Consider the following 24,861-nt stretch of genomic DNA (forward strand, 5'->3'; position numbering starts at 1 on the left):
ATCTGGTGTTACTCAAGAGTCTGAAAGTGCTTGCGTGCGTGTGTGCGTGTGTGTGTGTGTATGTGTGTATGTGTCAGACACAATGACAGCATGAGAGCTGAGGCAATTTGTTGAAAGTCTCAAGGTGAAATTATGTGTGTTTCACCAAATGTATGACTAGGTGCTTTTAAGTTTAATATATATTTCATATTTGGTCATGATGGTTTCCAACTGTAGTGGATTTTGTAAAGTAGAGCTTTATATCATGTATTACAAAGTAATCATTTTTAATTTATAACTTGGACCAAACACACAAGAGTAGTTGCAGCAGTTCCTGATGACTAATCCAGAAACGTCTGTCCTTATTCAGGCCTAATGGAGACTGTAGGCTGTTGACAGTCTTGACTTTTCATGTCTAAAATCATGTAGCCAGGCAGTTTATCTGATCTCTTCCTATTATGTTCAGACTCATAAAAAAGAGTCCACTCGCAAAAAATGTTAGATGATTCAGATATAGCCAAATGCAACACACACTGACAAATATAATCTGAAGGAATATTGAAACTTTTGCGAATAGTCTAGCATCCATTCATTCATTCATGCATTTTTTTTTTGATTCACTGTAAATATAAAAATACTGATCAGCGCAACATTAAACTTTATCTAAATACAATCAAAAAAGAAGAGAAAACTACCCTTTCCTTATAAAAAAAAAGTGAATCATCTTTATTGTTAAGAGCAGTTGAGAGTAGATATTACAATGTCACAGCGAGTGAAAGATTAAATTACAGTTCTACTTAAGAGTTATAATTTGTGCACACCTTCCAGTCTTAATGCAATTATTATGCAGCAACTGACTCCAAGCATATTATTCTTTCTATATAAGTGATCCTCAGGGCATGTTATATGAGACAGATATTAAGTGCAGATGAAAAGCGGGCACAGTTTTATAACTTTCAAATGTATTTCCTAAGGATTGAAAATTAAAAAGTCTTTCCCTAACGGTTTTTTTTCCCTCTATTTATTTCCCTGACATAGTATGCAAATATAAGTTTTTACACATGGGAAATGTATTTTTGTGTCAGCTATTCCTGTCCTACAGTTCTGACTTACAGTATAGGCCTCTTTGGATTTCCTCTTTGCTGCATACATTTGCTATTTTGACTTTTAGTATTTAGAGCTGATAATGTAGCTGGTTGAGGCCTCGTGATGTTGAGGAGTCAGTACTAGGGTATTAGCTGCAAATATTGATATTCCAATAACACATGCTTTTTGTCCAATCACCATTTAAATCCGCACAGTTTTTTTTTTAAATTTCATCACACACATGCTGTTGCTAACATGTTAGCAAACAGATGCCTGCAGACCCAAAGCAAAATCATTTTATTTACCTCCAACTTCTGAGAAATACGTCAACCAGTAGCAGCTAAATGCTACTGAAAGCAGCTAGAAATGAGGTTGATAAGAGTGGTGAGACTGACCTGGAATAAGAAAGCTCTGAGCTAAAAAACCAGCATGAGTTAAAAGATACCAAAATGTAGGTTTGTGACACCTTTCAAATTACACACTTTTAACTCTGGGCTGTTTCTAGATGTATTCTAGAAGCAAACCGTTTCAAAATAAGTAACATTTTTTTCATCCTTCACTTCTCTTTTCTTCTGTTCTCATCTTCCTGTTTTTCCACACTGGTACTACTTTCTTTAAGACTTGTCAGCATGTAAAAGTATATTTGCATTTATTATACTTATAATGTCCCCTTGTAAAACCATGGCCACTTTCGTTCCTTCCTCAAAGCATAAATGCAAGAAATAAATTTAATTACAGCAAACCTGCAAGAAAATGAAATTGAAATTTTTATGTCACGGCGCCACTTCACCACAGCAACCACAATAATCACTGTCAGTGGTCACATTAATCATCATAAACACAGTCATTAATTGGACCATTTAAATAGCTTTGAAGAATATTACTAAAAATTTACTAAAAATAAAAGCTTGGACAGGGCCCCTTTCTCTCCTACTGAGCTGAGTCCTGTAGTAACCCTTTTTAGTCATTCTTCTGGATCATCCAAAGGGCACAGGCCGAGGCTGTATACAGCTGTTATTCAGTCGTCTTGGCTCATTTTGGGTGCAGGACTTGGCCAGCACTCCATTATCCAATGTGGATACATTTTGATTTATCTCGCATTCCATCAATGCAATGACTGTTTCTAAGCTGCACCGGTCGTTAGCCTAACATAACATTTTTCAGTCCGTTTGCAGGAGAGCGGTGAGATAGGTCCAGAACACCCTCAGCCTGTAAACTGGACTTGTTTTTGGCTGGGCTGAATGAATTAGGAAACAGCAAAGATGACAAACAGCACAGTGTTACTGCAGGGCAGACGAGAGTTCATGTTAACTTACTGTTACTGAGTTTCCTGTCTCCACAAGAATATATGATGATAATTGTTTGCTTTTGTCGAATGACTATATATTTATAAGGCACATAAAATATCTGACACTTTATTTCATACTTTACCTGGGCCATAATAATTTTATCTTGATGTATAAAAGTAAAGAAGATAAAAAAAATGCCATTCCAGTATCAAATATGTAATATCACAGTAGGTTGTTCAAAGTGAACATGCCTTTTGTGAGTGAAGAGATTGCTAATGTATATGAACCTACAGCTAATAGGTTACCTTAGCTTGGCAAATTACTGCAGACAGTAGGAAATAGCTTTGACTATCTTAAAAATAAATATACATTAGAGATGTTGGAATGCATATTTGTTACCTTCAGGACAGAGCCAAGCCACATTTAACTGTTTCCCAGTGCTTCCAGTCTTTAAGCTAATATTTTAGTCTGCTGGTTCTATTTTCAGGTTTAGCATACAGACATGAGAGCAATATTAATCTTCTTATATAGACTTGGCAATAAAGCAAATAGGAATAATACAAAAATTCAAAACTCTTAAAGTTCCACATAAGATTTTTAACACCTTAAAATGTGTAACACATGTCTACATAATCCCCTAAAATCATTAAAAAGACTTTAACATAATTTGCCTATTTCCAGTTTTCCAGTTTACATCTGCAACACATCTAATGTGAATGTGATTTACTGTTTGTTATTTATGATGTTTGAAGTGAGGAAATCTCATACCAAGAGCTCAAATTCGTTTTAAAGACCACCAAGCTTTATGCCAGATGACCTCCACAGGCCAATATATTACATCAATTATGTTGTCTGAAAACAGCGTTTCATTGCCTGAAAACTTAAATCAAATTCAGGGGAGGTTGGGAAAACGTGTGGAGGACACAACTCTAATATCTAGCTACTTTAATTATGTCAGAACATGAAATAGTCATATGCATCAGCCAATGCAAACCTATTAAAGCAATAGTGACAGTCTGCAGTGTGAGACAAACTTCGATTCCTTGTTTCCCTTATCTTTGGCGGTGGTGGTAATGGTGAAGTGCAGTTCTGGGCTTTAGTCTGACATGTGATGTGTGCCATGCTTTGTTGCTTAGAAACCCCTCGCATCGCTCAGGCTGGGGTCAGCGGTTGCTAAACCATGTGTTTTTTTAATCTCTGCAGCAGTCATCACTTTGTCAGCCTGTGACTCTGGGCCAGTTCTCATTGTACAGCTGGGTCTCGCCACTACATCGGGTTCAGCTCAGGTAGCAGGCTCGCTGTGAAGACTCTCTCTGACTTTGCAAATATGCTTCAAGATAAGTACTTTCAAAGTACTTTTGCAGTATAAAATGCACAAATACAAGACAGATTTTGTCTTGAATCTTCTAAATGAGGAAAAGAAAATCTGAAGACATGATCATCTCATTTACACACAGCTTTTGTTAACTTCATGATTTACAACCAAATCATACTGCAAAACATCTTCATCTACTGAACTCCCAAATAATTTTATGTCAAAGAAGCTTTAAGCTCCTGACTTGATACAGTGATTTTCACACATAAAGAATAACCACAAAACACCCTAATGAATATGTTTCATACCAGACAGACTAATATCCTCTGCCTGTATATCATCAGCCTGTCAGTGCAAACCTCTCCTCCCTGTTCCGACTGTAAACTATGCTTTTTCTGAAATACTACGGGCCTGGGGGCCGGCCTCAAACCCTGCTGGGTTGTTAATGACCTCCCCTGTTATCACTTCTCCGCTACTCCTCACACCTGCACTCAAGAATAATATTTACCCTGTCTGTCATCATCCTACGGTGGGTAAGACTTCAATGATGACTTCCAAGCAAAGAGAAGGAAACACGGCCTGTCTGTGTGAAACAGATCTTTCCCAGGAAAAATGAGCACAGAGAGCTGAGCACCAGTGGAGAACCAAAACCTCCCCAGTCACTCATAATATTTTAATTAGGCTCTACCTAAGCACATGAGCATGCATTTATGTACGTGTATATGTGTCTGTGTGTGTGTGTGTGTGTGTGTGTGTGTGTGTTTGCCGTGTCCTGTTTTGTGCATTGGCCAGACAGTAACTGTGTGGGTATTTGAAGTCAGGATGAGTAATGGTCAGTTCTTGGCTTAACATGGGTGTCACATATTGCCTCATACACATCTCAGTATGATAAATATGCTGTCCATTCAACACGTTATTTGCGTTTAGAAAAATTACAATTAAGTCATATGCCTCTGAGAGTTTAAACATGAGCAGGGAGAAAGAGGCAGGAGGAGAAAAATCCTGAAGGACTGAGAGAATGGGGAGAGGCCAATGTTTTCCTTGTCTGTTTTCAAAGTTTGAGGAGGATGGGGAATAGTTTGTAATGAGAAAGACAACAACTGGATGATGGTTTTTTTCAGTTTTCACCCATGAGAAGATCAGTACAGCAGGTTTTTGGATAAAGACACATTTCCATACATTTGATGTTTTGGTTTGTGGAAATGTGATGTGCTCACACTGTGTTTTATACACATTTCTGCATGAGATCTTGATGCTAAATCAAATAAAGCAATACTGATACGCTGTGGCAGATTTTCAGAGGGAACAACAGAGAAACACTGGTTAGCCAGGCTCAGTAGGTGTATAACAGATGAACGCCTGAAAGACTATTTGATTTATTCTCTGGAGGCCATCTGATAGAACAGTTTAAAGCTACAGTTACAAAAAATGCTCATCTCCTTGTTTGCCATCTCTTCTATTTGTTTTTCTAAGTATGAAGTTACCATCAGGCATATAGCTTAGCATAAAGACTGAACATGGGGAAATAGTTGGCTCTGTCTTAAGGTAAAGAATGAACTACTAATATAAATCTTGTGTAGTCATATACAAAGTACATAAAAGGCATGCTAATACAAACTTTGTATATGTTCATTTTATAAAGAAATCTTTTATGTACTCTTGGGCCTATATCATATTTAAGTCAAGAGACTTTTGAGTCCTTTGTTGCAAAGAGCAACAAAACCGACCTTAATCTTCATAATTCATAATGATATCATTTTTCTTTTTTTTAATATTAGTTATGTAACACTGCATCAAAGGGTTAATACAATCTAAACTGTGCTCTTCCTTGTGCAATTTCCAACGGCTTGAAGGAAATGATTCACAAGGATTACAAGAAAATGCTATTTTGTCATTTTGGATTTGCAGAACTTTGCTGACATTGTCACTTTTGAAACATGCTTGCTTGAGAAGTGGTACTGAGGCAAACACTTCACAGTTCACTGGAGCAAAATGAATTAGAGGACCATTAACAATGCCTGCTTGTAGTCTCTGTAAAATGCAGATTTGGTGCCCTGTGTTTCAATAATACTAACCACAGCACTGCTTTCTCCGTACATGATCAAGCTGGTTACAGGAGGAGGAACACATGCTGGTAGTAAACTTAATTAACTGGAACACCTTACACTTTAATGCAATGACAACAGGATGGCAAACGATCACTTTAAAAATGAATTAAAGCAACGTCTGTCTAACACTATTTAACAAAGACATAATGATATGTAGACAGTTTTTTACAGGACTTGTAGTGAATTGCTTTGGGTTCTAATATATTAAAACTCTATCCATTAATTCCTACAGGTCATTACTGTATTTCAGTATCAGTTTTTAGTATTAGAGATTGCATATGTTTTTTCAATTACTTTTAGACTTTGCAGACTTGCAAACTGACATATTGAGTTCCTTGCATATATGAACCCAATCGAGGAGCAAAAAACTATTGTGATATTGAAATAATTGTACAATAAATGTGACAGATCAGTTATACAAAAAAACATTTCCAATCATTTGATCTACTATAATGACTATTATTTTCTTTTTGTTTTTTAAAAATCCAAGAAAAATGTGTTTACCAGGCAAGAGCTAATATTTAATCCTTTTGGGCAATGTTTAAAGAAAGGCAATAACACTTCTGCGTTAGAAAGTGATAGATGCAGCAAGTGAAAATGTGCAAAACAAATACATAACAGGAGCCACCACTGAACTGTTTGGCTGTTTATAGGGGTCTGTTGAGATTCCCTGTTGTGTGCAATAAATCTCAATTTACTAATAAACGCATCTCCCTTCAGCATCCTCAGTGCTGCCTTTATCCTCCCTGAGAACAAATGTGTAACCCTCAATGGAGGCCTTCATAGCAACCACAGCATTTGTTAATGTGACTTTGCTGCCATCTAGTGGACTCAAAGGCAATTATTGCATTGTCAATTCTGTACTGTAGGGGCCACTATTTTTTTTTTTTTAAAGACTTGAAAGGCCACTTCTTAATGGGGTTGGAACTAACCTGCTCAGTGTAAAATGAAAGCTCAGTAAATGACTTTGAATGCGTGGGCCTACCAGGCATCAATACGTGGTGATCAGGTGCATTATTTACATTACTGCTTATAGTTAACAAAGGTGATCACAGTGAATACTGCCCCCTCTTCTTCCTTGATTAAATCCCTTTCATTTATGTGCTTTGTCTTCCTGGGAGCTTTCCAGTTCCTCTTAGCTAGAGTCTAACACTCACATGCGATATTTACACCGCCTTGCCAATTCTAGCCTCACAGTAATAAAACAACAATAACAAGAAGACACATTTGCCAACAGAGACAGACACAAAGCCAGAGAGGTGTTCACAGGTCTGTGAATAGGTTTCATTCACTGGTCCACTCCCACAGCTTTGGGAGGAGCTTGGTAACTGCTCTGCCCTGTTCACTTCTGAACTATAAACATCTTTATTATTCGTAAGCACCCAATCACCCAATGTCTTCTTGCTTGCATATTCAAAATGTCCACTCCTGCCCTAGTGTTTCAAAACACTGTGTGTGTGTGTGTGTGTGTGCGTGTGTGTGTGTGCGTGCGTGTGTGTGTGTGTGTGTGTGCGTGTCTGCGTGCGTGTGTGTGCATGTGCGTGTGTGCATGTTCCACATTGTTCACTGGGTGCACAGAGTATATTTCTTCTGGTTCGAGGGGCCGGCATTCAGGCAGGATTTCACCTCTCTCTCAGTTCTCTTCCCTCCCCACCTCCACCTCCCTCCCTCCTCATCCCTCCATCCATCCCTTTCCTCTCTCCTTCTTCTCGAGTGTACACATAGCCCCACCACCACCACCCTCCCTCCCCCTCCATCTTCTCAGACAGCTTTGCTCCACCAGTTCTGCACTGTGCCGGCCTGGAGAGGAGTAAGGGAGCGGAAAGAGGAGCGACAAGAGAGGATTTGGTGAACCGAAGAGAGACAGACAGGAGAGAGGGACCATGGCTGCTCTCTCTGCCTTGCTGAAGACCTGGGTTATACTTCAGACCTTGTGCCTGGCTCTGGCCCAAGTGGTGAGTGGACAGGGGATGTTGGAACCTGCTCGGCTCAGGCTTTGATTCTTTATTCTAGGTTTCAGTGGGATAAAGAGCCCTGGACAGGGCCCATGGGCTGAGGATATCTTAAAGTGGCATTATGGGTTTTCAGCTGTGGAGACAAAATGAAACTGGACTATTTATTGTGGATTATTGTTCTTATCATGTTTGGACACTTGACATCTTATTAACTGGGGAGTTCCACTTGAAGGAAAGCATTCGTCATTACCTGGGTTATTTTTTTCACTACAAAGAATAAAGGAAAACATTTAAATGTTTTTGGACTCTTACCAGGCATCGACCGACAAACTTTGTCTGCTCAGTGTGAATGCTCCTATGCAAATAAACACCTACAGCGTATCTTCCTAGACCTAAGATAGCATTATTTACTTTCAAAAATTACTTTTTATTTTTTACATTTTGGTCATTTTTTTCTTTAAAGTTTCTTGAACAAGAATGCAGGCTGAACCTTCGAGGTAATATTCAATACAGGCTGAGGGGACAGTGAGATGGCGAGAGGGTGAGATGGGGGATTTTCAGGTAAACAGTGCAAGTGTCACAACCCCTCCTCCAACATTCCTCCTCATCAGTCCTTTGTCTTAACCACTTTTATTCAATATTATCAAATTTTTCTTTATTTTGAGATTCTTATTCATTAAAATTCAATAAGAGCTTTTAGAGCTTGTTCTAATATTTACAGAACCACCATAATTTTCATGCTGTCATGATATTTCAATCTATAATATTTTTGAGGTATTCGTTTATTACAAAATAAATATATTTTTCTGTCTGTGTTTCAGAGGGGTCCACCTGGACCCCAGGGCCAACCTGGCCCACCGGGCCCTTCTGGAACTCCTGGGTCAGACGGCATAGATGTGAGTATCCACAGAGGTTTGCCCAACAGGTTTTTCACAAAGATACCATTGTGCTGGAGAAATACCAAACCCAGTGTTGCTCTACCATGCCAGAGTCTTACCAGCAGAGGGTAGTATAAATGAAAACACAGTGGTACAAAAGAGCTCTGTTCCCATTAGAGAGAGGGGTCTTTCAGAAGCATCCAATCCTGAGTTTGTGTCTCAGTAATGTGATATTCTCAGGTTTACCTACAGGGTTGTTTAAATATGTCTGCTGGGCTAGTGGAGCAGGAGACAAACTGCTTTATAATATCCTGGCTTTAAAGTGGATTTGTTTTCCTCCCTGCCATATTGGAGCAGATAGAGATGTGAAATGTCAACCTGAAGGAGAATCATATTGTTCTTGGGGACAATTTAGACTTGGTTTGGCCTGGGCACAGTTCATATGGACTCAGGCATCATATAACTCCAGTGTGACTGCTAAGCCAAATTTTCTTTTTTATGTCTGCAGATTTACTGAAAATCACTGTGTTGCATAATTGAGAAATGTACAAAGGATGTAAAAGGGCCTGAGAGAATTGTCACAAAATAACTCCACACAAGTCATAAAGTAAATAAATCTTCCATTTCTATTGTGCTATGTGAGAATGCTTGGGCCCGGAAAGTCTTAAGGGCAAAGTGAGTGCTGGTCAGCAGAGGAGTGGGGAAGGAAGATGATAATGCTCAGGCACCAGTGTTAGCAGACACAACAAAAAGTCATTTTTGAAAGCTTGTGGAGTGAACCCAAGGGAATATTACTCCCTATCTGACAGATTTTCCAATGATGATCTACAGTATAGTGATAAATAAGATGCAAAAATTAACAAAATGTATGATTTGGGTGTTTAAACATCTACCAGATAAATCAATTTTCCCTTCTCTGCAGGGAGAGAAAGGATCTCCTGGTCCCCCTGGCCCACCAGTAAGTTTGTACTGTGATGTTTATTGGCTTTTATATTTGAGTTATCTGGATTGTGTTTCATTCATGACAATCTTGTGTTTTTAATGTAGGGACAAAAGGGCGAACCAGGAGAGCCAGGTCCTGATGGAGCACCAGGAGAGAATGGTATTGATGTAAGTGAAACTGAGCAATGTGTGAGAGAGGAGAGAGAGAGGAGAGTGAGAGAGAGAGAGCACATTAGTGATGAAGAATAAAGGGAAGAGATTATTCGGAAAATAAAACCAGAAGAAATTTTCAGAGAGCTTAAAGTGAAAACAGCTTAATGAAGAAAGGGAGCGAAAGAAGCAACTGAGGAATATGTGTAAAAAGAATGGCAATTGTGCAGAAGAAATCAAGTTTAGCAGGTCTGCCATTAAAAAAAAAAAAAAAGTCAAAACATCAAAATTTATCCTGCAGCCATTTTCACCACTAGTTGTGCTGTAGAGCAGTGTTTTGATGACAGAGCCCCTGTGTTGTTTATCACTTGTACTACACACATGATGTGACATTAGTACTGACTGGATAAGGTAATATTTTAAGCGTTTTGTAATGCCTCTCATTTTCTTGGTGCTTCTTATAAATACTTATGGCTTCTTATTAGATTTCAAGATTATCTTACTCAGAAAAAGGCCATTAAGATAGGTTAAGGTTTCATATGAAGGATCTTAGGTTTTCCTCTGTAGGCTGGGATGTTTAATCTCTATTAAAGGAAATAGTGATCACTGAACTTTTAAATATTGATTTCTCATGATTATGGTGATTTAGCAATTTATGTCATAGAAATCTGTGTTGAATGAATATGTTGAATTTGTATGGTGGGCAGGAGATGGGCCTCTTGTTCACATGCTAACAGAAGCACAGCCACATGAATTCCTCAGAGATTTAGCCAGTAAGCTGCCCGGGAATCCCAATATGAGGTTTCATTCCTAATTACTTACATGAACAGTGTCAGCTTGGATCAAATGCATGATTAGCCTAATTGTAAGGTAAATCCGAATCACATGGAGCCTTTTCAACATCCTCAAATGCTTCTCCTTTGCTGTTTTGACATCTAAGTTCATGTTTAGTTCATCTGCCTGCCTTCACTTCTTTCTGCCTGTCTCCAGGGTTTGATTGGAGCAAAAGGGGATCGAGGTCCTATTGGGAGCCCTGGCCCTAAGGCAAGTGTCACCTGACAAGCTCATTAGAAGAAATGCACCATTGTACTGCTTCTCTTGGGGAACATGTAACTCAAACATAAAAACGTATCACCTATTGGTGGTAGCGTTGGTAGATTAAATTTTATTGTCTATTAGGATTAGTTTTATAACAAAAGAGACTCAAAGTCACTTTAGATTGCCCTAGTGATGTTAAGCATGATACTGAGTCCTCCCTTTCAAGGAATTAAGTATGATAACTGTTGTGTCACTCAGGACTTTCCTTAAGAAGTGATAAAATATCGTTTCACCTTCAGCATAACAGTGAATTACGCTATAGCCCCTTATGTCATGCCCTGGAGATTATTATAAGGGTCTTAAATTTTACTACAATAGTTCCTTTCCTGTTCTGTTCTTTGCAGGGTCAACCTGGACCAAGTGGTGAGCCTGGCCCCCCTGTAAGTAAATCAATTATTATCTTTCACATTTTTTTTACTGTAAAGATAAGTGGATGTTTAACATACTGTAATGAATATCTTATAGCGTTTACAGCATTGGAAAAGATAAGTATGTTGGCACACAAGTAATTTGTCTCTGATACAGTGTCTCTCAATGTGCTCGGTGGTTAAAATATTATTCACAGATTATTCTTTCTGTAGCCTGAACTGACCTGATTAAGAAGTGTATTAAAAAAGCCATTTGAGACGTGTAGAATGAAAATCACACTGAGGGAACTGCTAAAAATTTGTGGCAAGGAGCATCAACCAGGCACGGCTTCTTTGTAAGGGATCACTGTTTTCATCTTTATTGTATCATATTGTATAAGTTTTACTGATATCTGAAGCTGTCAGATAAAAGTAGTGATATAAAAATGTACAATTTCTGAAATGTAGTGCATTAATAATATAAAGTACAGATAAAAGTAGTGATATAAAAATGTACAATTTCTGAAATGTAGTGCATTAATAATATAAAGTACAGATGAAGCGATTTAAAGGGTCACACTATTTTTACCATGATATGTTTGTGGTAAGCAATTTGTGGTCATCCAGAGTCATCCAATGGTTATCACTGTTGCCTCACAGCAAGAAGGGCCTGTGTTTGAAACCCAGCAGGGGTCTTTCTGTGTGGAGTTTGCATGTTCTCCCTGTGCTTGTGTGGGTTTTCTCCAGGTACTCTGGTTTCCTCCCACAGTCCAAAAACATGTATGTCAGGTTGATTGGTGACTCTAAATTGCCCATAGGAGTGAGTGTGAGTGTGTGAGGTTGTTTGTCTCTATGTGGCCCTGTGATGGACTGGTGACCTGTCCAGGGTGGACCCCTGCCTTTCACCCAAAGAGAGCTGGGATAGGATCCAGCAGATCCCTCTGACCCTAAATATGAATAAGTGAGTATAGATAATGGATGGATATTAGTGGTAACCTGGCAGTGGCTTTGCATCAGGAGTGCAGTGATTTAGCTGGACTAAAAAATATCCAACATGCAGCCCCTTGTTCTTCCATCATGTGTCGTAAAATGTATTAGATTATTTAAACTGTTTAAATTAAACATATTAGTCTGTTTGTGGATACACAAATATACAGGCACTGCTGCAGAGAAATCATTATAATCTGTTACACCAGGTTTCATGTATCTAGTCAAAGATTTAATAAACATGGAACACAACTCCATAAGTTACTAAAATAGTAAACACCATGTACAGTTTGCTGCTGTCACAGCCATAGAAACTGCCAGGACCCGTCTTTAATTTTATCAGCAAAAATATCAAGTCCCCCTACTTGTCAACTGGGCTCCATTAAAATACAACAGAGCTTACATTTTATACACTTTTTTTTATGTGTCACAGTGAAAATTAAAAGCAGTTCTTATCGTAATCTTAAGACTGCAGCTTAGAATGGGATTGAACTATGGTCTTCCATGTGAAAGTGTAGCAGTATTCAGCTCCGCCAAGCCTTCCCTGTCACGCCTGGCTCTTACTGTAGGGACAAGCAGGGTCATTCATTCAAAAAATAGGTTACTGTATGTCAGCTTATAATCTATCAAATACATTCCTTATAAAACGTATCTACGTTTGCAGTCTAGATGTACAAGAATGTTTTAGGAAGGAGGGTTGGCTTATTGTTTTCATGAAGTCAACCAAAAAATTTCCAAAATATTAAAATAACAAAGATCTACACACAATAATCACAGTGCACAGCAAACTGACCACAGGGCTTTTTCTTTATTTTTCTAAGTACACAGTCATTATAGTATGGGCTACAGTATGGTCTGTGCATGCTCAGGGTGCTGTATGTGTGAGTGTAAGCTGAGTGCCACCTACACACATTATAGTGTAACACATGACGTTGTTGTGGTGCAAACGACAATCAGTTGTGGCAAAAGTGGCAACTTATCACGGCTGAGTGCGACACTTTGAGCCGCTAATACTGTAGCATGACATGGATTTACCCAGGTAAACTACATACACAGTACCTTAAAAATGCACCTTTTTCTTTTTAATAAAGCATGATGAATCAGATTTTATCTCATAAGATTGACATGATACTAATTAAATGACTCATGGCTGGATGAATTAGGCATTGTTTGAAGCCTATTCAGTTACCTAACAAACATACTGTAACCCAGCTGGTCTCATAAGGCAACCTCCTGAGTCCGTTTATCTTCATGCCTGAATGCCTGACCAGCTGTACCCCTGTTTGGGTTCAGTCTACCCAGATGTGGCATATGGTTTCTACATCTGACAGGAGCCTTATTCCTATACACAATCATTAATAATGAATGTGCTGCCTCAATAGCATCAATAATCCATATTGATGTTGATATGATCACTAATTTCTACTACCATATTTTATGGCTGCCAGCAAATACATAGCCACTTTAAGTATTTAAGACCCACTCTCTGTAACACAGTCTGGCACCACTAGGTGGTGCTCTGTGCCCATCTAAACTGCATCATCCAATATATTCAAACATTAAAGTCCAGAGTCATCCAATGTCATGCTTGAATGCAACACTATTAGCTAAATCCTTTGTTTAGCATTAACAGGCATCCTGTCTGGGGGCTGTGCTTGTACACCCAGCTGCCTCATGCTGCACAGACAGGAGATCCTGCCCTGCAGGCTGTTCTTCCTCCAAGAAGGCTTACTTATTTAATTACTTTGTTTATAATTAATTCCAACCAAATGACACAGCAAACATAAACTGATTGTGTTCTGTGTCTTTGTTCTTGTTGAATACTTTAGTTTTCCCACACTTTGACACTGTGCACATGCCTAAGTAAATTACTGCTACTGTTATTAATTGGCTTTCACAAACGCTAACTGATACTTCAATGGATCGGTTCCAGAAATTTAACCCCTTGTCCCTTCTCTTAACACAGGGACCCGGCCTCCCAGGACTGCTTGTAAGTAGCTTGTATTGTATGTAACAGTAATGCCTTTATCACTTAATATGAGGAGGTGTGGAAATAATTTTGTGGCTGCCAGCAAGTGCACACATTGTTTCTTATTGCTCTCTCTGTCTCGCTGTCTAGGGCACTCCAGGTCCAATTGGTCTTCCTGGTGAAATTGGACCACCTGGACTAAAGGTAGGGCCATTGTGAGCAGCCAGAACACTTTTTTCCTTTTTCATTCACAACTTATTTCCTACCTATGTTTCATTTAGGGCATCTCTGGACCACCTGGACCTCCTGGACTTCCTGGACCTCCTGGCAAACCAGTAAGTGTCCACCTGAAATTGCTTGTCCACAGAATAGCTTATGTATCTGTCATCGTTGTTGCAGCTTTGTAATGGAAGCAAGATAGTGTTAGTGGTAAAGTGGCTTTTCAAAACTTAAACCAGAAAGATTGAAGAGGTGGATTAAGAAGAGCATCCTGTTTTTGCAATACTTTAAAATAACAGCACACAAGACAACTCAAGAGCAACTCAAACTCTGCCCAGGTTCCCAATGACCTTAACTATAATCTTTGATTTATCTGTGCTATAATTTCTTGTTAGTTAAGGCGACGTATATGTCAATACTAATACATCTGCAATACGCTACTTACCAACTGATGTATTGGCCCAGCAAATTTATCAGTCTAGCTTTAATAGGAGCAAACTATAAATAAAACTGTGCTGCTTTAGATAAAGTCAAACTTTATTTATGGATAAGGTGCCTCAATAAATCGTTTTATATCTAAAGATAACATTTTCCGTGAGACCAGTTAAAGCAAGAGAAATAAATGAGCGACCAGCAATTCACTGGGCTTGATATAGTTATATCCGTTAAAGTGCAGTTAACTTATCGAATGTCAGAGTGTAAACATAAAGTAACGAGTCCATCTGCGAGTGTGCTGATACATCACATGCTTATGTGTTGTCTTTTCTGCAGCAGCAATTAATGTGTTTTTAAGAGGAACCATACGATAACACAATACGAAGCACAGCCACAGCTTACTGCTTCTTGTACAGATTCCAGCAGACACTAAGTGTTCAGATACCACAACCAGTTTTGAGCGGTATGCTTTGAAGTCTGTTTTCCAATGGTGTATGTACTCTACTGTGTGCATCTTTGAGTGGTTCCAAGAAGGGGGTGAGTATCTTCATTGAGAGTGATGTTCCCAGCCCAGGGGAGTGTATTTATTTAGCTTTAGTGCTGTCCTAGGGTAAATAAACCCCCATTAGATCAGTGGGCTGTCTCATCTGAATGTAGCAGGAATACATCAGCCCCTGTAGAGATGCTTTACTTTCTAACTCAAGCTATAAACAGAAAAAAGGAAAGATGGAGGCAAAAATGGAGAGAAAGAACGTGTGTGCTGGCTCAGCTCAGTGGAGAAGCAGCTGTCTACCAACTGTGACTCTCATCTTTCTGTCTATCTAGGGTCCTCCAGGCAAGTTCATTGGTGGAGAAGAGGGCAGTGCAGATTTCCAGGTAAGATTTTATGACATCTTCTTTCTTGCAAATCTGTCCTGATACAACTATACTTTTCATAATCCATATATTTCCTTCTCTTACCAACAGTGTCCACTTAACTGTCCGGCAGGACTTAAAGGCCCCCAGGGACTGCAGGGAGTTAAGGTGTGTAGTGTGCCTGTTTCAGGTCACCCTGATGGAATAAGCGTCTTTTTTTTTTTCAGCATCAGTGACTGTTACGGTGCATTGCGAAATTGGTCTGACACCATCCTGCCTCACTGTTGCCCTCTAGGGACACAAAGGACGTGCTGGTATTCTTGGAGAACCTGGTAGCATAGGAAAACTGGTGAGCTGCACAATCACTCCCAGACAGGATACAGATATGCATACAGACACCCATATGTGTACACGTTATACAGCCTTGCACACTCACCCACCATACAGGACCAGCAGACGTAAGGATTAGGTCTAATGAAGCCCCCCGAGGCACATGACTGGCACTAATCTGGCTGCGATTAGTAAGGCCTGGCCCTGGCCCTGCAGTCAGCATGCAGTGAGCCAGATGAAAGGGGTGGTGAAGAGCCAGGTACATGAAGAGGAGGATGAGGGAATCAGGGTTCACACAGTCCTCTCACCTCGCTGTATTAAGCAGAGCTAATGAGCACACAGTGTGCTCCAAGGGAGCAGCTAGCTAAGCCCAAGGAATTAGCCTTTGAGCTTCCCACATGAGCCTTCTGGCAGCGTTTAGATGCTCAAAACACTCAGCGCACCAAGTAACCACTCATTCCAGGCAGACCAGCACTTTCTATCTATTGACAGCATGAGCTGTTTACATCCTTCACTAGCGGTTTAGATAACACAGATACCATCTTCGAAAATGGGCTGTTGCTATAGCAGCCTACGGATGATGCCAAGCAGCACAGAAGACTGGTGAGCAAGATTACCGCATTTACCTTTAAACTGCTGAAAAACAAAACCAGATAAAACTCGTTTATGGCCTAAACTGGTTTTTCAAGGGTATTACTGGCCTTGATAGTCTGAATGTAGTGAGGGTAGTGAATGACACTGTTTATAAACCAGTGAGACTAGCAAAAATATATATGTAATGGTGCATAAAGAAATATATAGTTTGTGAAATATATTTTTGCTCAGAGTTAGATGAGGTGATACAACTCTAATATGGAACTAGAGCAAGGATGCAGTTAAGAAGCCATTGCTGGAAGCATGAGGGAAACAGCAAATTCCTCTGTTCAAGTTCACAAAACCACCTAGACGCAAGCTTAATAATGATGTTGTTCTTTAATCCATACACTTCTGGATATGTCCAGCACAAAAATGCTGTGTGCTGGTGCTGTGTGAGTGTTCGAGCAGGTAGCTCGCTAGGTGAGGCTGACTAGCTTCACCTTGACCTGTAACACACTGGACTAACAGGTTAACTCCAGTGCATGTTTCTTGTTGTTTCACACACACGAACAGACTGGCATACAAACACCTTAGATGCTCTAAGACTCTCTGTTGTTTCACTGTTGTTGGTAGACAAGTGTACAATATACACATTCATTAGACCTTCTCTAAGTTGGTGACATTGTTTTGAATATGCATGATTGGTAATAGGCACAGAATGACAACTAGTGTTAATCAGCGCCCTCTATTTTTTCTCTACCAGGGTCTTAAGGGAGAAGTTGGCATCTCTGGGGAACAGGGTATTCCAGGACCTCCGGTATGCTGACAAGTCTTTTTTTTTTTTTTTTTTTTTACCTACAAAGTTTTAAAAAATGTGCTAATATTCTGGTGTTGTAGCATTTGCAATATTCTATGTCTGGTCATGGTCAAGACCCTCTCTCTTTCCTTGTTCTTTGCTTTCTTCTAAGGGCCCAGTTGGTCTCAGGGGTTATCCAGGGATGATGGGTCCTAAAGGAGAGGCTGTGAGTGGAACATTCCTTTTATCACACTCTTTCTCTTTAGCTAAAGAGGCTGTTCTCATTCTCAGATGAGTGCCAAGAAGTCACAGTCAGACCTACCCCCCCTATACAAACATCATCCATTACCAGCAATGGGGACATATGGAAATGATGCTAGCACAAATCTCTCCCCTCCTCTAATGAGTTGAGGTTGTCTGGGTCCACAGTGCCTCCATCTGTAGTTAATGATCCGATGTAGTCATCCGTCTTACTCTTAACATTAGCCACGTTAGCCAAGTTAGCTTCCCGGCTTAGTGCCAAAGCAAGAGTGGCTGACTCTCTGTGAAGCGAGTTAAGCGCTAATTACCCTTTTATCACAGTGTATAGTAGGCTACTGTGACTTAGCATCTTTCCTGATCTCAAGTGACTGATGGTACTTTTTTGTTTTACCGTAGGGGCCTCGTGGTTACAAGGGCATCAGTGGACCTGTAGGAATTCCTGGGCCTCCTGTAAGAATACACACACACACACGAACAGACTTTGTGAAAAACTGGCATACAAACATAAACCTTAGATGCTTTAAGACTCTCTGTTGTTTCAGGGTGAAGAGGGACCAAAGGGACCACCTGGAGAGGCTGGAGACAAGGGAGACAAAGTAGGGAACTCTCATTTACGTACATTGCCAAAGCTTTGGTGCAGGATAATAACTTCTAGACAGTAATCCTAATGTGCAATGCAAATACATTGATTTTTGATTCACTTATCTTCTGCAGGGCAGCCAAGGTATCCAGGGCCCACAGGGTGCAGTTGGTAAAAAAGGAGAGAATGTGAGTGCATCCTCTTTTGTTTGTGGGCTAAATGTTTATTGCCAAGTGAACATGAAGTCCACTTACTTCTCCGCGTGCTTTTTCAGGGTCTACCGGGTATTGATGGGAAAGATGGCACACCTGGTATTCCTGGAGTCAAAGTAAGGGTTTCCAGCTGTGTTAATGATGAGTAACTTCAATCTCAGTAAAAGATGACAATTTATTCTCATGTTGTTCTTTTTACTGCAGGGCAGCCCTGGTCAGGCTGGGATGCCTGGTCCTTCTGGTCCTCCGGGAGCAGCGGTGAGTGATCCCTTAGTGTATGTTTGTCTTGTTCAGCAATGCTGCTAAAGGCATATGCAAATAAGCACATCTCTAAATGCTCATTGTCACTCAGACCACGAAGGGGGTCAGTCTGTTTTCCTCCTTGATTTAACAAAGGCTGAACTTAGACAGAGGAAACCAGAATGAGGCAGCCTGTAAATGTTATGTTTTGTTTTCTGGGCACTCATCCAGGTTAACAGTGACCCTGTAACACACACTATTTTAGAATTTAAACCACCTTGAGAAGGCATTCTCCCTCCCACCTCGAGTGATTTATCACAATCAGACCAGTGGGTATGCTCGTGTGTTTGTGTGCACGTCTTTCTGACTAAGGGGTAATGGAGCATGAGATGCACACTTTGCTGTGTGGTCCATGCAGTGACACTAACACTCCTGCAAACTCAAACACCATAACTTAGCCCACTTTATTCCCTACTGTGATATGCTCTCTCTCTCTCTCTCTCTCACACACACACACACACACACACACACACACACGCCCTGTAAGGAAACCTGGCACAAGATGGTGTATGGCAATGACTGATGATGCAGCCCAGCCTATATTTATTATTAGTATTATTATTATTTTCATATCAAGCACTGGTTTTATTATTACAGCCACCAACACCGACATACTAATATCTACATCCATTACCCAGCAGCTTCTCAGGTTGACTGTGTATTCCAAATATATGAAATAAACTGCACAATACTTTTTGAATACAAGATACAGACTTGTTCTTTTTAAGACTTTTGTTTGACATTTTCCTCTTTATTAGATAGTGTAGGGAAAAATCAACATAAGTCTCTGACTGGAATTATGGCTCAACTATATGATTGTTATCTTAACCATTAGGCAGCCATGATGTTTAAGATACAACTGTAACTTTAATTTCCTCTGATGGTAATCCTGTTAATTCTTTCTGTAGGGACTGCCAGGTAGTCCAGGGGCTAAAGGTGGACCTGGAGCTAAGGTAAGCCTTTTAAAATTTCATATTTCTTCATGATATATTAACCTTTTTAAAACACTTTTCTGATTTCCATTTTTAAGAATGTATTGTATACTATTCTCTTATCTCTGCTTACTAGGGTGAGCCTGGACCAAGGGGTCATGTTGGCATGTCTGGTGCCCCCGGACCACTGGTAAACATACAAAAAATCCTAATATAAATTTTTTGGTATTTACAATTGTTTATCTGCTGTATGTTGTGCAAAATCGATGAATAATTATTTTTGCATTCTCAAAGGGTGAGCCTGGTCTTCCTGGTGAGCCTGGTATGCAAGGAATCCCTGGACCTAAGGTACAAATCCAGAAAGTTGAATTAAAGCACTAAAGAACAGCTGCTGCTCTAAACCAGATGTGCTAACTTTACCTGACTTCTGCAGGGTGACAGGGGGCAGCGGGGACCTGTTGGGTCACAGGGAATAGTTGGGAAATCAGTAAGTTGCATTATAACCTTTTCTTTCTCCTTTTGAAAGTAATCTCACTTGGGGTTGCACTTCTAATACTAATACTATTTTTTTAACAGGGAAACAAAGGAGAAAGAGGGCCCATTGGTGTTCCAGGTGCACAGGGTCTTAGTGGAACCAAGGGAGACAAGGTATGTGTGTACACATAACAAATCAAATATATGTTTTGCTTTGTGTACATCATTGCCTGTATTCATACTTCACAATAATTCAGTTACACAGGCTTGTCCATTGGGGGCAGTGTTTACCCAAGAATAAAAGTCCCATGAAACCCACCCAAAAAAAAAAAAGAAAAAAAGAAAAAAATCACTAAATGATGAAAGCAATATAATTAAGCAATATAAATGATAATCTAAACATGATCATCTTCCATGTTTTACAGATGCAACAACAATGATCAACTGTGTCACTTGGCTTGAACCAATATTTAGGATATTATAATCTAGATTAGATGACATTTATATGTTCTTGAGCCATCTTTCTTTCCAGGGCTTCCAAGGAAAAGTTGGATCAAAGGGAGACATTGTAAGTGGCAGTTTTCTTCTTTTAAGCAGGACTGATAAAAATGTGTATTATATACATGCTCCATGCAGACAAACACGCCTCTGCAGTCATCCTTCTCTCTTTTCTTCTCTGTTGCTTTTAGGGTGACCCTGGTGTTGAGGGATTGGCTGGTGAGAAAGGAGAAAAGGTAAAACCTAAACCTTCTTTTGTTATAATGAACCACAAAAGTCTCTGAATCAACAAAATGCTAAAACTTTCAGGTTTTAGATAAGGAGGTTTAAGTATTTGGTTCTAAAGGCAGCAGAGCAGAGTGACAAATAGCAGAATATGTTATAGCCGTGCAGAATTTAAGAAGAGAAAGTCTATTTTTTAAATTTGCATACAAATCCCCGCAATAATCCAGATGGCAAATGAGCTATTTACATGACAGCAAGGCAATGATGCACGCTGGCTCATTGATGCCGCAATTTTAGACATTCATTTAAAATAGTCATTCATGAATTATTGCTCACTGAGTGGTCTTTGAAGCAGAAATGATAGATGGAAGTGATGAATGTCAGAATGACGAAGTCTGTCTTTACTGCGACAGGGTTTGTCTGGTGAACCTGGGCCCAAAGGACAGGTGAGGTTGTACTGTGTGTAAAACTAATAACCATTATAAAAATTGGATTTGTTTTTGACCCCTTTCATCAACTTCCTTCATGATCTTTCTTTGCTCTTCCTGATCTACCTTTTACTCTCTTGACAGCAAGGAATTAGTGGTGACTCTGGATACAATGGACCCACTGGAGACCCTGGTAAACCAGGAGATCAGGGACCACCAGGGCTGCCTGGTTCTAGGGGACTCAACGGAGAGCGAGGAGTACCTGGCATGCCAGGAATTCAGGGGCCACCAGTGAGTTCAGCCCAATCTTGATCAGAGCATTTTCAATGCATGGATATACTGTATGTGCCAGTTGCTTTCTCTTTGCAACTGTCAGTCTCTGCTTCCCTTCTCCAGGGCCGTGACGCATCCGACCAGCATATTATTGAAGTGGTGCTGAAAATGTTGCAGGGTGAGCATCTAGACCTGTATGTTCACCTTTGATGTCCATGGGGGAGATTGGATTAGTTTATTTCCCAAAACTACTTTCATCTCTTGAGCGATCAGTTGCCCATCATCAAAGGTAATTTAATCAAAATGATGATGCTGCCTCCATGTTACAGAGAGACTAGCGGAGGTTGCAGTGAGCGCCAAGAGGGCTGTGCTTGGTGGTGCAGGTGTAATGGGACCTCCTGGGCCTCCTGGACCTCCAGGGGCACCAGGCACTCAGGGGCCACATGGCTTACCAGGTGCCCGTGGCATTCCTGGAATGATTGGAGCATCTGGACAAATTGGAAACACAGGACTTAAAGGTAAAAATAGATAGTATGATAATACTTCTCCGTATAATGAGTTGTTGAACATAGTTGAACATACAGTTTTTAGGCTAAATCCAGTGCCATCCTTACAACTTCCCTAGGACCGAGAGGGGCAAAGGGGGACAGAGGAGATCCTGGTAAACCTCACCCAGGACAACCAGGACCGCCAGGAATACAAGGTAAGATTTATTGGAATTCTTCAAGATTGATGCACATACTTGGTATGTAAAACACACCTTCTGACTAAAGGTGAAGCAGAGGAAAGGGACAATAAGAAACTGAAGGACTTGGCATTACAGCCCTTGCCACCGGAGAGCCTGTTCAAAGGCATTTAAAAGCATCATTAACTCTACTCATTTAACAGATGCTCTTGAATGAGAATGTAATAGAATGGCAACAGCACACACTAATTCAAACAGTGGAGAACACACTCACACTTCCTTATGCACACCTACACACAACTTTAAATGTATGCATACATACAGTACACATGTGTAACTGAAGTCTAAGGATTGAGTTTCAAGAGATTTTCTGAATTCAAGTGCAATTGCTCATCTTGACCCACGGAGATTAGTTAAAATCCCAACTTGATCCCTCCACAGGTCCTCGAGGTATTGATGGTGTGGCTCGGGATGGTAGACCTGGTGAGATAGGACCTCAGGGATTAGCTGGAGAGGCCGGTCATCCTGGTAAGGCGGGTTCACCGGGTCTCCCAGGCTACTGTGAGGCGGCAATGTGTCTGGCTGCATCAGCATACACCTCCCCGAGACTACAAGAGGCAGGAACAATCAAAGGACCTAATTTTTAGAGACCCGTCTCTCCATCACAGCGTCAGGAAGAAAGGGGAAAGAGAGAAGGTGAGCGACCACTCTCCTCTTAGTAGGACAACATCATGAATGAGGTTTGGGGGACATTAATAGTGACTAGATGTACATCACCCCCTCCTGAAACTAACAAACTAAAGTTTTGACTGGTGGGACATACACTGATCTTAATCCCCCACATCACCATGACAACAGCTCACAGCCGCCCACATCCTTTCTGAATTCTCTAGTGTTTTTGGATGATGTCAGTGTCATTCCCATCCAAATATCCTAGTCCTGTTCCAGCAGTGAAAGAAAAACAGCTTTATGTTGCATCTTCTCGTCTTCCACCACAGCATCTCTGTGCTAAGACAACCTGAAAACCAAGCATGGAGAAAGGTGCTTTTCTTTTACATAGCGATCACATTAAATGGCTTTACATATGCAATATTTTGTGTAAGATTTGTGTTGAAGTTTAAATGCCCTGTATCTCTTGCACCATCACATCTGATGCCTTAAAAGTGTACAAAAAAGGAACATTAAATGATTGCAGCCTAATGATAGTCAGTACTGTATGTAACGTAGTATTTTTAGCTGCAAGTGTGAATGAAATCCCTGACTTACCTCATGTGTACATTGTCCCCATCTCCACTTTCTATCCAAGTCTCATTTTAGAAACTAAAGACTAGCTTTATCTCTTCCTCTTGTTGCCTGGCAACAGCATATCCCTATGGGCACTCCCATCTCCCACAATGAAGTGCTGTAAATCTTTGTAAATGTGTGTTGATTATTATGTAGAGAAAAAGGAATGGGTTACGATATGCACCAACAAAAATCCTGTGTTAATGAATTCAGTGAGTAATAAAAAGTTCCTACAGAAGTAACGACTTTTCCTCAAAATGAATCAGTTCACAGTCCAAATGTGCTTCTTATGCCACTGTCAACTGCGAATTAATGATTATTTTCAACAACAAAAGCTATTTATTGTTCTTTATATAATCATCTGTGAGGGTTTTTTTTCCCTGGCTGTTCAGGTAAACCAAATAAAGAGGAATCTTTTGTAAACTCCGATGTGCTTCTCTATCATGTGGGCAATAGAAAGTATCTGTACTTGGTGAGTTAGTCTCTCTTCAGTTCTCCTATTCCATTAATGGCATTAATAGGATTATTTAATGATACTTTCAAAGCTGCAGATGATCAAATGTAAGAGTTTTTCCCCCTCAAATTTTACACATGGATTATCCCCCTCCTGTGTCAGGGATAAGTGTGTGCTCTCGGGGTTTTTGACCAGTACGGACAGTTAGACCATGATCAGCTGGTTTTTCATTGGCTCATATGCCAGTATGACAATAGAGTCTCTTCATAACCAACATAGCAGGAATTCCAGTAGACGCCAGGGATAGATATCTAGATCATCTTCATTCATTAATAGTTCTTCATTACTAGTCATGACTAGATAATGGTGTGGACATCTCTGGAGTGCCCTGGAATTCCTAATCACTGCATTATATTAATAGCAGGAACAAGAACAAAACCTGGAAACAGGTGTAAATGAATATTCTGCAAACTAGTATTACTCTCAATGTTACCATTATTATATAGTAATAAATGAATTCGATTAGTTCCTAAAGCCCACAGACTGAAACACTTGATTTGCTTTAGAGCCTGATAAACACAAAGAGATTGACAAATGGTGCTCTTTAAAATTTTCAGCAATACCAACAGCGTATAAACAATTGTGACTTGTGAGAAAGCTCAGTGCAATGCACAACGACTGTGTGGTCATAAAACCACACTCCTCTTTGTCTGGCACTGAATATAAGGCCCTAACAGGCCATTTAAATAAATGATTCCCTTCTGACTGAAATGGTACCGTTGATTACAGACGGGGTCAGGCTGGGCTAAAGGATCCTGTTTAGAACATTTTGCAATACGCTCGCTTTTCTATACACGCCTTATTATAATCACTCCAGTGTCAATGGCTTGCCAGTGAATGGAGCCGCTGTATCATCCTTACGCTAAAACAAAGAGATGCAA

General features: G+C 40.1%; 1 protein-coding gene across 1 annotated transcript; it reads left to right on the forward strand.

The window, feature by feature from the left end:
- The first annotated feature begins 5,662 nt into the window (after positions 1 to 5,662).
- Positions 5,663 to 23,734, forward strand: col9a2 (procollagen, type IX, alpha 2). Its single transcript, XM_026300300.1, has 33 exons — positions 5,663 to 5,803; positions 7,492 to 7,732; positions 8,554 to 8,628; positions 9,533 to 9,568; positions 9,658 to 9,720; positions 10,693 to 10,746; positions 11,145 to 11,180; positions 14,101 to 14,124; positions 14,254 to 14,307; positions 14,385 to 14,438; positions 15,583 to 15,633; positions 15,724 to 15,780; positions 15,908 to 15,961; positions 17,282 to 17,335; positions 17,487 to 17,540; positions 17,972 to 18,025; positions 18,118 to 18,171; positions 18,290 to 18,343; positions 18,430 to 18,483; positions 18,572 to 18,625; positions 19,576 to 19,620; positions 19,736 to 19,789; positions 19,894 to 19,947; positions 20,033 to 20,086; positions 20,176 to 20,247; positions 20,606 to 20,641; positions 20,763 to 20,807; positions 21,210 to 21,242; positions 21,369 to 21,515; positions 21,621 to 21,675; positions 21,827 to 22,015; positions 22,123 to 22,200; positions 22,624 to 23,734. Exons 2-33 carry the CDS (start codon positions 7,661 to 7,663, stop codon positions 22,827 to 22,829), a joined length of 2,076 nt encoding a protein of 691 aa, XP_026156085.1. The 5' UTR covers positions 5,663 to 5,803; positions 7,492 to 7,660; the 3' UTR covers positions 22,830 to 23,734.
- Positions 23,735 to 24,861: the final 1,127 nt, after the last annotated feature.

This window comes from Mastacembelus armatus, chromosome 11, assembly GCF_900324485.2.
Source record: "Mastacembelus armatus chromosome 11, fMasArm1.2, whole genome shotgun sequence".
NCBI classification, from domain to species: domain Eukaryota; kingdom Metazoa; phylum Chordata; class Actinopteri; order Synbranchiformes; family Mastacembelidae; genus Mastacembelus; species Mastacembelus armatus.